Source organism: Polistes fuscatus, unplaced genomic scaffold, assembly GCF_010416935.1.
Source record: "Polistes fuscatus isolate 324 unplaced genomic scaffold, CU_Pfus_HIC Scaffold1, whole genome shotgun sequence".
NCBI classification, from domain to species: Eukaryota; Metazoa; Arthropoda; class Insecta; order Hymenoptera; family Vespidae; genus Polistes; species Polistes fuscatus.
Genome location: NW_025112997.1, coordinates 8,387,119 through 8,400,964, shown reverse-complemented (window position 1 = coordinate 8,400,964; position 13,846 = coordinate 8,387,119). Strand labels below are relative to the sequence as shown.

Here is a 13,846-nt window from a genome sequence, read left to right as displayed (position 1 = left end):
TTTTTTTGCATAATATTTTGAACGTTTTCGAATCGACACGGAGAGAGAGCGTAATTAGCGCTTAGATGGCTGCACGCACGCATTATACTTCGTTATTTTTATTCCTAAGGGTGGGTTCTAGATCATTTTTAGTTGTAATTAAAAAATATGCGATTTTTAAAACGAATTTATGAAATATTTCGCGTTTAAAGTGTATTCTTTGTTTTTTTTGGGGTGGGGAGAGCGAAGAAAGAAAGAAGATGAAAATTTGATTATCAAAATCAATCGTCTCAATCCTTCATTTTACACGTTTTGTTCTCACCATTTCTCCTTGTTTGTTGTGAGCGTTGTGTTGACTTGGTTGTTTCTTTTTTTTGGTTTTGTTGTTGCGTTGGTGTTTTGTGTGAAGCCGGCGCCTGAACAGCAGAGGCTAGACGATGCCATCGGCTTCCTTCGCGACCAAGTCGAGGTGAGGATTGCCGATTTTGTTTTTTTATTCTTTATTCAGTTTTCACATTATTCTAATTAAACACGAATATATATATTGATTTATGCATGCCCGTATCATAACAATGCGTGTTCATAATGTCTACAATAATTTATATGCTCGTTTAAAAATAAATCCAATGCTTTTTAAACATATTTGGGACTGGCAACATAGTCCTACGCTGTTAAATATTAAATTTAAATTGGTAATTTTTTTATTCAATTTTGTTTGATCGTTAAATATTTATTTTTATTATATTTTCTTATTTAACTTATTAATTTGTAGTATTATTATTTAATTTGGTAATTTGTTTTATACTTCAATTATTACATGCGGTATCTAACTAGATACCATTACTGGCATCTAGCCATTTAACTAAATGTCTCGCTTATAAAACGCCGGTCACGAATGTGTATAATTATAAACGGCACAAAAAATATTTATTTATTATGAAACAGAGCACACATTTCATTCATGAAAAATGGTCTTTTTTTTTATAGACTGGTATTCGCTTTTACTTTTTTTTATACAAGAACTAACACTAGCGATCGTACTTTTTAGAGCATGTCAACAAATCGCCGCCGTTCATTTATAGTACATATATATTTACACATTTTTCGAATTAGAATTGAGAGATATATATATCTTATCGAAAATATAAAAAAAAGAAAAAACAAATGATTTTATTAAAAGTTAGATAAGAATATTAAAATAATGTGAGAATAAAGCTCGAGATGATTTACAATGATATTATTTATCGAAAAAAATGATTTTTAAACCGACGTGTAATCGAGTCAAATTCCTGGTATTCTGTTGGTACAGGGAACGCGGATGGAGGAACGATTGGACGATGCCATAAATGTTCTCAGGAACCATGCAGAAAGCCAATTAGGCATTCACTTAGGACCTGTTGGTCCTCATGGTTCTATTTATTCTCACACATCACCACCGCAGTTGGATCATTTGGTAAAGGCTTCTATAAAGATTGATTATTACGTTAACATCGCAATTTTCTTTCTATTATAATAGTAAACATGGATTATTTTCTTTCAGACAAGTCCACATCCTGCGGTAACGGTAGCGCAACCACCGGGTTCATATCCTGGTCTTACACCAACACCCGACACGGACGGTTCTATTAAAATAGAAAGGTTACCTGTTACAAATGCCAGTAAGTTGACAACATGATAATGATGACAATGTCAATCTAAGTTTATAAAAGATTTACGGAATGAAAAAGAGGTCATTGACACGTCTAACGTCACGATTTCTATTCCTGCCATAAAGTAATATCTTCGTGTAATATCTATAAAATTGCCCTGTCAGTCTTGACAAAGAGTTTCAAGCAGAGAAACATAATAACATATTGCTTTATCGTACCGTTCTATTCTTGGCGTCGCATCATCGGACGATTACTTTTCCCATGAGTTCTGCAAAAGAGAAAGAAAGAAATAAAAAAGATGGAGAGAGGAGAGGAGGAACGTTAGCAGGTGTCCCACGATAAAGAATTCTAACCCGATAAGGAAATATTAGATAAATCACTGCAAACTCGATAGTAAAGTTAGTCGTAAGTGTTCTATGTACCTTTATCATTATCCCCAAAGACAATCCGTTTGTCTTTTTCTCTTTACCGCCTCGAATCAGTATCTCCTTTCAGCTTTTTATCTTCGTTTCCATTATGCCAGCAAAGAGAATGCACAGAGTCCTTCTTCTACGGATTAGGAGAGCTACCGTTGCTCTCGAGCTGTGGAATGCAGGACTTTTCCGCGGACACACTAAGAAATATGGGTTTACTACATTCTTACTTACTACTTACTTACTACATTACTACTTCAGAAATATATTTTTCTATCTTCGAAGGCTTTCGATCGTATTTGGTTATTGGAATTCGGGACATTTCTTTAGATCATAGATGCATTTTTGGAAATCTAAAAGTCGTATATCTTCGATTCAGAAAAGTCAAATAATATTTCGCTTCAAAAGATATCTCTTAGAAATATTACCAAACAAACTTTTGAATGTTATTTTTTTTTTGAAGTTATACTTCTTTTGGCGCGTTGGGGAAAATGTAATGGGGAGTAATATTGTTCCGAGCGTCTGGAAAAACGACACCATGAAGTTTGTCGGTTATTTACGATGCGCGGCAAAGCGATTTCAAGTATACGGCATGAAGTTGTCTTCTTTTCTTCTTCCCCTTTTTTCTCAAGCGGGTTACCCATCCAAATACTAATTGTACTCAGCGCTGCTTTACTTAAATGATCGAGCGAGAACTAATGCTGTAACCGCGCCATGACTGTTGCGTCAAGTAATTCGATATATCTCTCTTATATTTAGTGTGGACTGATATCTATATTTTGATATTTTCTTTTTCTTTTTTTTATTCTTTCTTATATATATATATAATAATTATTTGTTTTTTAAAGTTATTTTTTTGAAGTTATTTTTGAGGTTATTGAGGTTATATTCGTTTTGGTACGGCAAAGAAGTATAACTTCTTACGTGCGTACATAAGTACACACACCAGTTTTTTTTATTTCTGTTTTTTCTTTTTTTTTTGGAGGAAAATGTAAACAGGGTTTACTACCTTAGCACACAATCCTGATTCATATCGAGATTTCTTTTTTGTATGGTTTGTGAAATATACGAATTCGATCTATACGCGAGTCAATATACGCTTAGAAAGGAGTTGGTGAATTGTCAGACGAGAGAGAGTGCATTTAAGGAGATAGCTGAATCGGAATCGGAGCTAAACCCATAAGCAGTGTGTTTCCTGTTGGTAATTGGATGCTTTTCACGGTTTCGTGACTAAGCCTTCTGCCCAAAGCACAAGGATAATCGAGAGATGTATTCTCGACCGTGTTCGACGAAGGTCGGCTTACTCGTACCTTTTGTTTCCGCGTGAACGCATATTCCACATCTGTAGTTAAATACGAACGATGATCCGAAGAAAGAATACAACATAATATAATATGTACTTATATGTCTTGATCATGATCCAATAAGTTTCATTTCTACGAATAATATCCTTCTATTCTTCCGTGAATCCTTTTTAAGCATATAAATATTATTTATTGTTACACTACGAAGATGCTAAATTACATTATCAATAATGAGCAGAATACATCTCTTTAGAAAAGAGAAAAGATCCACCGGACAGTAGCGGCGGTGAAACAAAACCTTCGAGTAGCGAATTAGCAGCTGCTGGTGTAATTGGTACGGCGACAGTTAATTCGACGTCACAAGGAAAAGGAACGAAAAGGTCGCGCAGGTAGTAAGTATCTTTAAAGCTTATTTTTTTTCCCGGATTGAATAATTTTATCTTTCCTTTTTTTCTTTTTATTTCTTCATTTTTTCTAACATAAGTCAAATTTGTGAACACAACGAATGAAAATATGCAATGACGAACAAAAATATTAGCACAAAATAGGTGAAAAAAATGAGTGAAGCTTTATAAATGATAAAGTTAGCTGAAAAAATAGGTGTAAAATAAACAAAAATAGCTTTTAATAATTAAAAATAATTTGTTGCTAAAAACACAAACTTTTGTACATTTTTTATATTTTTTGTGTATATCAATATACTTCTCCATGGCTTAATATATACGAAAACTTCAGGCTTGAAAGATATATTTTATAAGAAAATGAAATAAGAAATTGTACTTATTACTGATTTATAGAAAATGTTATAGAAAAATGCAGTTTATACCAATATTTTTGTTCGCTACTGAATATACAGGGTATCCCAAAAATCGTTTCACTTAGAAAAGAAAAATAAAACAAAATATCAATATTGACTTATCAATAGAATTATAATATTTTATTTTTCAATTCAATATGAATCTCCAGTTATAGTGTTGTTAAAAAAGTATAGGTCTATGATGTCGCAACTCCAAATACTAACAAAAATTTATAATTTTTCAGTTTGATAAAACGAACTTTGGCATATCCTGTGTGTGTGCACATTTTATATCTTTCTTACATAAATATCTATAATTATATATATATATTTATTACAATTACTCTCGTGAATATACTCATGGAAGTATCTCTCCTATAACGTTTTTTGAACTTACCTGAACTAACATCTTGTGTCTTTAAAAAACCGTTGTTCGAGTGCTGACGAAGATTGTGATGATCCTGGCACCAAAGCGGTGCGTGAAAAAGAACGTCGACAAGCCAACAACGTTCGTGAAAGGTTAGTGAACACACGCAGTATGCACACATTGTAATATCCTTTTTATACCATTTATTATTTTTTCTATCTGTATATATATATATATATAGTACCGTTATATTGTATACTTCAGTTAAATCGTGGAAACCCTAGGCCCCATTGAATAAATAACTACGAGCACTCATTGTTCGCCTTTATTTTATTTTCGTTTCCACAGTTTTTTAAATTTTCAAAGGAAACTTAGATTAATCCCTTAAATCAATAGAAAAGCTCTATCTTGAGATTGGATAAGCCTTAAAATGAAGAAACACATATTTTCTGTCTCTTGATTTACAACAATACAGGTATAGGCAGGTATTGAAATGAAATCGAAGAATATTTTTCTTATATTTGAGATCAAATATCAATTATATACTTTAACTATTCGCCTTTTGTAAATATTACTTAATTAGAGTATGTAATTTTGCCTTCTTTCATACTTTAACAGATCAGTATAGCTATTTCGTGTAAAACCTACGTTTCTCACGAATTAACGGATTTTACAAAGTATAACGGAAACATATATTATATATATATTTTTTCTATCCACCACCTATTCTGAATTCTTTTCAGGGTACGATTCGTCTTAATTTTATTAATAAATTCTAAAGTATATGACATGCACAAGAGAAATATTTCTATAAAATATATATGCACAATATTACTATTATAAATTATATATATACATGTATGTATATATGTATTTGTAGCGTAAATGGAGAACATTGTTGCGAAATTAATTATATTTTCTCCTTTAAACTTGGCATGCATAAACTTTCGATTATTAAAACGTCCTTGTGACATTCCTAAAACCTTGAAATCCGTTGCACTGCAAGGCCCGTATTCGAGCGTGAAAATTAAAATGTTGCTGGTTATCGTCAGAAATAAGACGAAACGAGATAAGTAAAAGAGAAAAAAAATATTTAAAATAAATAAATTAATTAAAAAAAAAAAAACAATCTCTTGTGCGTATCTGCAAATCAGTTTCATTTTAATTCGATTGCGATTCGGTCCCTAGGCATGCTATTTTGTTAGAATATACGGCACTATGTTTAACATTCATTGAATATTGCATTGATTTCTCCATTTACGTAGAGTTTATTTTAGTTTTGTATTTTTTTATTCTCACTCTAGATGCAGATGTACAAGTGCTAAATTATTTTTTTAGGTATCATTTACTTGTAATCACGAGTGAAATTAATTCTTGTCGTTTATTAAAAAAAAAAAAGTAAATAAAAAAACAAATATTATTTTATATTTTTTTATTTACTTATTGTGCTGAATTAATTAATGAGGAAAATTGATTGTTTTTTTGTATAGTATTCAAAGGTAGAATAAAACATTTTTTTTTTATGTGCTTCATTGTGCAACATATAATTGCATTTTCATCAAAATATAATTTAAAATTTTCATAAATAAGGAAAAATCATACATTCTGAATTTTTTAGGTAACGACATCAAATATGAGCTCAAGATTTTTTTATCCACAAACGCCAGGAAATATTATTGTAAATTAATAATAAATGCAGATATTCATCATCGATATGTTCGGTGCAAAGAATACGGGCCTTAGAAAGTGGAACTTACTTTTTTATTCATGACCACAGTTCACAGATTAAAAACAGCTGCGTGTGTTCATTAATATGTTATTATGAAATATAATATATATATATATATATATATAATTTTATGAAAATTATGGTAATTCTGCTCGAACAACTGGTAATCATTATATTTTTATTATAAGCTTAAACTATGAAAGTTCATCTACTGGTCTTGATTAAAATTAAACATTTGTCTACTATCTTAACAATGGTAAATTATTTTCATTAACTAGTTAAGGTTATAAAATTACTTATGTCAGGTGATTAATCAAGTATTGTTATTGCGTAACTGTTGTTCGAGCGCTGAGGATGAGGATGACGACCCTGATGTGAAAGCGCAAAGGGAGAGAGAGAGGCGACAAGCAAATAATGCTAGGGAAAGGTAAGCGCATACCAAAGATATGCACTGATGCATTTTTGTGATTAAATAATCCAGTGCTATATGTGGCCCGTATTCTATGTATGTGTGACAACGATGCTCTGATTTTATCTTTAATTCTATGAAAATTTAAAATGATCTTCGTAATAGATAGAAATTTTTTCTTGAAAGTAAATATTATTGTATTACTTATACATATATACATATACATATATGTAATATATAATAACATTTGTATGGTAAAATTCCTTTGTATTTGATATAGTTTAAAAATTGTGGGTGGAAAGGATACTTTAATTTTTTTATCTTTCTATGCTAATGAAAAAGCATAATTTCCTAATGGATCTATATAATTCATTACAGGATACGTATTAGGGACATCAATGAAGCTCTAAAAGAACTTGGAAGAATGTGTATGACACATTTAAAGACAGACAAACCTCAAACGAAGCTTGGTATTCTCAATATGGCTGTTGAAGTTATCATGACACTTGAACAGCAAGTTAGAGGTATAACTTTCTTCATTTATATTATTTTTTATAAAGAAAATATCTAATTAGTTTTAATAAATATTATCTTTCATTTTCGTAGAACGAAATCTTAATCCAAAAGCAGCATGTTTGAAAAGAAGAGAAGAAGAAAAAGCAGAAGATGGACCAAAGTTACCTGGTCATTTAGCTGCGCACATAACACATCCACATCCTCACCCTCATGCACATTCTCAACCACCCTTTCCCGCGATGCCTGTAAGTATTTTGTTGCTATCATATTTCTAATTTATTAGTTATATACAATTTTAACAATTTCATATTTTTTAGGGTCCACCACCTTCCCTTCAACACAATCCAACGCAGCCACAGTAGCAGCGGCTCTGCGGCGGTATCATCCTGTGTTAAGGGGTAGATACATCTTAAAATTGGCTAGTCTACAAATATGACTTGCATGTACTTATCAAAACTTTTTTCTATCCTTATGGGCTAAGTATGCCAAAATATAATAGTATTATCTCGATTGAGATTTAAGCTTATCGTCCATATTGTTCAGTATTTTAATAGTGACTTATGATTTAACATTAATGGCACATAATTGTTTTTGTTTACTTTTGAAATACATATAGCTATGTAACATATATGTATGAAAGACCGATCATATGAAACGATCAATGAGACATATGTACCAGTAATTTATTTCGGTTTATTTTATAAAATTATTCATAAAATAAATTTTCAAACATAAGTCAAATAACTTATGTTAGTCCACTATTATAATTACCGGCACATATGTGATCTTTTAATATTTTATTTGAAGCCATTAGATAAGGAAAGGAAAAAGTACCGATTGGAACTAAGGCAAGCATAGAATAGGTAGTCTTAAGAAGCATCTACCCCTTTAAGGCGGCTTGAAATTATTTTTATAAATAGCAAGAAAACAAAGGAATATGGTTCCTCTCTTTCGAGATATAAAAAATTTGTAGTAACGATCGAGATTTCACTAGCTCGATTTAAGTCCCGTTGTCGGTATATATATTGACTCGCTTTTATGACCTAATATAAATTGAACTTACAGAAAATCGTGGAATTGACGGTGTTTAAAATTAATCGACTACACGGTGATCATTATAGTTTTCAATAATATCACTTTAATAGATAATTATTTAAAATTTATGGAATGCGCTATTTTGTAAATTTTAATTTTAATGCTAAAAGCATCAGCCCACTTTTCGGTCGCTAAATGAACTTTCCAGATTATATTTATGCAGAGATGATATTTACAAATTTATATGAAAACTCATTTAAATTTTAAATGATTTGATTTATTGACACAACATCAAAAGTAATTTATTCTTTAAAATAATAACGACACATACCGAAGTGAATACAATTATTGATGTAATGATAGTCTGTTATTTTCTATTTCTTTGTTTCAAAGCTTGCATAATAGAGATATTATTATTTCCAAAGAAACTTGGAAAGAATTTATCGGCATATCGATTGGAACTGTGATAAAATAGCAACAAATATTAAGGAATGTGGACGTATGCAACAGGTATGATAAACTAATAGGTCAAAAAAGATATTTTACATTATGTATGATTTTTTAGAAACACTGCCGGATAATTAAAGCTAAATGTAATTAAATTGAACGATTTCATATTTCAGTTTCAACACAGTCATTAGATTGCTCTAGTTCCATTATGTTCACGAATGTCGATAAAGTTGCGGATTCTGTGATGGAATCGTTCGAAACAGGATTTAATTTTATCAGCAGAAGTGATAAATATTAAAAAGCTACATGTTTTGTGAAAAATACACTAAAGCCATATAATATAAAAAAACTTTTCATATTTCAAAGAATCTTATTATTGGAAGATCCTAACAAAATATATAGTCTTTGTAAATATGCCATAGTGTTTCACAATTCGACGCTTTATGACACGAATTAAGGTATGAAGAAATCAACAATGCATAATGCCGATAATTATGATAGTGGACTGAAAAGGCGGACAACAAATTTTTTAAATTTCTTTCTCGTCCGCTGTTTTCATTATTAAAACGTATGTATCCAACACTAACTTACTAATGATTTGTTAATTTATATGAATAGGCGTCTATAAAACTGTTGTCAATGATTATGTAAGATTTTTATTTAAAACTGACTCGAAGCTTTTTTTCTATTTAACAAATTTATTTCAAATTGTTTTGTTTCTCTTTTCTTTTTACCTTTTTTTCTTTTATTTTCTAAATGACATAATATATGATTTTTAAATAAATACTTTTTAATTTTAATAGTTTTTTATCACTGACTACATAAATTATTTTGAAAACAGAATTTATTTAAAAAATTGTGTGTAAAAAAAGTTAAAAAGTAAAGTCAGAGATCTAAATCTATTTTAATATTATTATAATCAGTGCTGGAGCATGTCAATTGGTATTAAATTGGCGTCTTCCGTTTATTCCACTGTTATTATGGCTAGTATAAATGTATGTGAGAAAATTTTCTAATACAATATAAAATGAAAAGTTTACAAAATTTTCAATACTGACATTATCTTTGTTAATAGGAAACCATAATTGATTAGTTAAATGAAATGCAGGTTTTCCTATCTCGTATTTAATGAAAATGTAAGCAGTTTGTATTATAAATTATTTTATTAGATAAATTCTTTATTTCCCGTAAATGATTATACGGACCTGAGTGAATCGAATCGAGTCGAATAAGTGTCATTTGATTTTTAAAATCAAATAAATATATATTTCGATTTATTTGGACTATTAATAAATCAAATAATCGAGACGCATAATTCATTTGATTTGGTAAATCACAGATTATTGGACTGGTTGATTTTAATATCGAATAAAACGATTTACTCATGTTTAATTAGGCATTTTAAATGATGTTATTAATGTACGTATTGTAGTTCGTTTAATATCATTAACTGCAGAGAAAAAGAGAGAGCTGTGTATATGTTCTTGTTACACTTATCTTCTGCAAATGAAAACTACAAGAAAAAAAAATTAAAAAAAAAAAGAAATGTTTTAATCCATGTATCATATATATTTAATCGTTTATATAGAACTTATTTGTAAAATATATCTTTTTCACAATGAAACACTCGCCGATGGTCGTTCAATAATGACAATTTAATGAAAAGTCGTGTATTGTGGTAGATCTCGCAAGGTATTTTCTACAAAATCCAAATATTCTACCTCTGTCTCGATAATTCTAACGAGATTTCGTTAAGAAAATACAAAGACAATATAAAAATTTTCAAACGATTACCTGTTAGAACTGATTGTTCAAATAAGGAATAGCCTACATTACAAAAACATATGATGCATTGTTTGCCAAAGTGTTGTACGATGTATGGCGTGGCGCTAATTTTGCATATCTATCGTGTTATCATATTATGCTTTCATGTCAGGGATATGTCTTTAATATACTTAAAACGGGGCATCTTCATAGATGGAGATAACAAAACGTGTACATAAAATAATTCTTTTTTTATATATATATATACACACGCACACACACACACACACATGATTTTTTCGCAAACTAATATTTTATACTAATAATTATTATTAACATAGCTGACACAAGAAGCTACATCCCAATTAGGAAACAATAAATCGTTTGCGTTACTTTGACGAAATATTGCACTGGCCAATATCCATAAATTTATCGCTATGTTATATGGAAATAAGTACAAGTTTGTAAAGTGCTATCTTATACATAGTATTACCCAAGAAACATTAAGTTTTATGTTTTTTTACATATTTCTTAATTAAATCAATGAATTTTGTACTTCATAAATTTTCATCGATTATTCTAGATATGTTTACGTACGTGCTGCAATTGATAAGAAAAAGAATATTTAAAAATATTGTTAAAATATTCAGCATTTTCTTTATGGTATGAAAAAAGAACCTTACCTTTACATTCAAATTTATATATAATATCTTCTATTATACGAGTTGAATTTATAATCGAATAATGCAGTTTTTTTCCACTTTTTTATCGCGCATAGCAAACGAGATGCATAACTGAAAAGATATATAAAGTGAACGTTTTAACCGCCTTATTGTATACGTAGATTATTTATTGCCAAATTTGAAAGGATTATATATTTAACAGGAATTTATTATTTTTAATTAGAATTTAGAAAGTAATCGATAATAAAATTCGATTATGTTAAAAAATTTTTGATCCTTTCGTTAAAATGGATGAATGAAAAAGAAAAACGAAAATGTTTTTTCGATGAGAAGTTATCTTTCAAGTCAAGCATATCAGTATAGCTTTTTTTTTATATCATTAGATGTATAAAGTTTCAATCGAGTCTATTTGTATTTGTTAATCTAAATCAATTACTCTAATTCTCTGCGAGAGAGAGAGAGAGACGAGTTTAAAAGTTATCGATTAATTCAAATTATTTTGGTAACTCTAAATAAAGTATTCTTTGTCGATATAAGTAAAATCAAAAAGGAAAAGAGATGAATAGGTCTAGTAATAAGGGGTTAGGGGTGGGAATTTAAGGTATAAATTTGCACCGTGTAGCGAAGAACCGAAGGAAGCTCTGCCAATTCCACGAGTTCGAAATGCGTTCAATATATGCGTTGTATAATTTTAAATGAATGTATTACATTTTCATTTTCTTAACCTCACGGATAATTCATAATTTATTTTATGATCGAACTTCCAGCTACTTTAAAATCCTACTTGACGATGAAAGTTATATATTTTTCGACGTGCAACCGTTGAATATCAAAAATGCTTTTAGTTAGAGAGAAAGATATAATGTTTCATTTGTTTTTTCTTTTTGTATTATTTTTTTTTAAATTTTATTTTTCCTTTCAATGGATCATTCCCATATGGCCTAATAACGGTGAAATACATAATTTATCTCGGAAAACGAATAATCGATCGTCATACCAACTTTCCGATTGCTCGACGCTTCGTACTTATGTGTGTATATATACAAAGCATGCACATTCACACGTCTATATAGAAAATTATATATATTTCTTTTCCAAACACGGATTATCTTCTTCTGAATAATTAAGTAACGTTTATAACAATTCGTTAAATCAGAGATTTATTATTATTATTATTATTATTATTATTATTATTATTATTATTATTATTATAATTATAATTATTATTATTATTATTATTATTATTACTATTACTGTCATTATTATAAGAGCACTTTGATCATCTATCAGAAGTTATTAAAAACTTTAAGCATAAACGTTTGAGAAGAACTCGCACAACCTCGCTCCACTTTTAATTGTTAATATTCATTTAAAACACTTTGACGGATAATATCATATAATTCATGAAAAAACTTAGCGTCTCACAATTCATTTACATAGGTCATAAAATGTCACTAAGAATTATATATTATGATTCCGGTTAATGATGTGATTGGCAAAGTGAATTCTCCATTTATATAAAACTGGCCGATAATTGCCTAAAAGTATAAAATCATGTTTGCGTGATATATTGGCCGATAACTAATGGGTAAAGAAATCATGCGTATATATATACTTGTTTACTTACGTAACAGCGGCTGTCAAAGTGTTAATATGCACCGGTTGCATTGGTTGCGCGTTACGATCAAACAAAATAGTAGATTTATCTAATTGTCAGAGAAAGACAGAAAAAGGAAGAAACAAAATATGCCTATAGATTGCAAAGTGAAAAATAAAAAAGAGAAAGTTAATTGTACATTGTGCGAGCTAAAAGAAAAAGAAAGACATGAATAAAGGATAGGAAACGATTTACATGCACATATACACCACACACACGTACATATATCCAAGGGAAGTTAACGTATTATACACTTGTGCTCGCGAAGGTAATCGTGTAAGATAATAACGACAATAAATAGCTCGTAAGCCAGTGTAAGCTAGGCACACCTGTCGATAGTCTTACTATTAGTTAGATAGTCAAAGTGAAGGAAGATGAAACGAGAAGCTTGAAAATAAATTCGGTCGAAGTTATGAATTAACGACGAAATAACTCATTTCCGTGTTTACTTGAGATGCGTCACGTATATATTTTATTTGTTGTGATTCGTTAAACATCCTAGAACATGTAAATTCGTCATCGAAGAATTTTTATCATCATTATTACTATTACTATTACTATCATTATTATTATTATTATTTTTATTATTATTACTATTATTATTATTATTATTATTATTATTATTACTATTACTATTATTATTATTATTATTATTATTATTATTACTATTATTATTATTATTATTATTATTATTATTATTATTATTATTATTATTATTATATATACTGTGAGTCACATTAGTACTCGTACTCGCCTCCACTGTAAATTTGAAATAATTGATATTTGCTTATAATGCAAAGTTTGAAAATTCTTATCCACAGAAAGCAATTTAGGATTATTAAAATTTTAAATTAATATAAATTTGATTGCAAAAAAACATTTTATTGTTAGAGAAATATAATTTGATATAAATTATAACAAAATTGATCTTACAAGACTATTTGTACGTACACAAAATATAATAATATAATAATATTTTTGTAAGTGGTACTTATAGCCCTTCTTTACATCTTATTAATACATTTGAGACGATTGGGCATATTCTGGTGAGACCGATTTTATCATTTATATAAACTTATACTTTTCTTAAGATAA

General features: G+C 29.2%; 1 protein-coding gene across 11 annotated transcripts in view; it reads left to right on the top strand.

Moving 5' to 3' along the window:
* Positions 1–9,291, top strand: part of LOC122520910 (transcription factor 12) — a 37,154-nt gene extending 27,863 nt beyond the window's left edge. Inside the window, exons 6-15 of one of the 11 annotated variants that reach the window (XR_006304624.1) lie at positions 389–448; positions 1,280–1,432; positions 1,520–1,637; positions 3,584–3,737; positions 4,571–4,660; positions 6,575–6,664; positions 7,025–7,170; positions 7,253–7,407; positions 7,480–8,707; positions 8,821–9,291. Coding sequence is in view for 10 of the 11 variants with exons in the window: in XM_043641231.1 (XP_043497166.1) it covers positions 389–448; positions 1,280–1,432; positions 1,520–1,637; positions 3,584–3,737; positions 4,571–4,660; positions 6,575–6,664; positions 7,025–7,170; positions 7,253–7,407; positions 7,480–7,524 (1,011 nt within the window). In the remaining variant the exon portion in view is untranslated. Of the gene's footprint in view, positions 1–388; positions 449–1,279; positions 1,433–1,519; positions 1,638–3,583; positions 3,738–4,570; positions 4,661–6,574; positions 6,665–7,024; positions 7,171–7,252; positions 7,408–7,479 lie in introns of all 11 variants that reach the window. The other 10 variants (XM_043641231.1, XM_043641275.1, XM_043641268.1 and 7 more) reach the window with 10 other exon arrangements.
* The last annotated feature ends 4,555 nt before the right edge of the window (positions 9,292–13,846 follow it).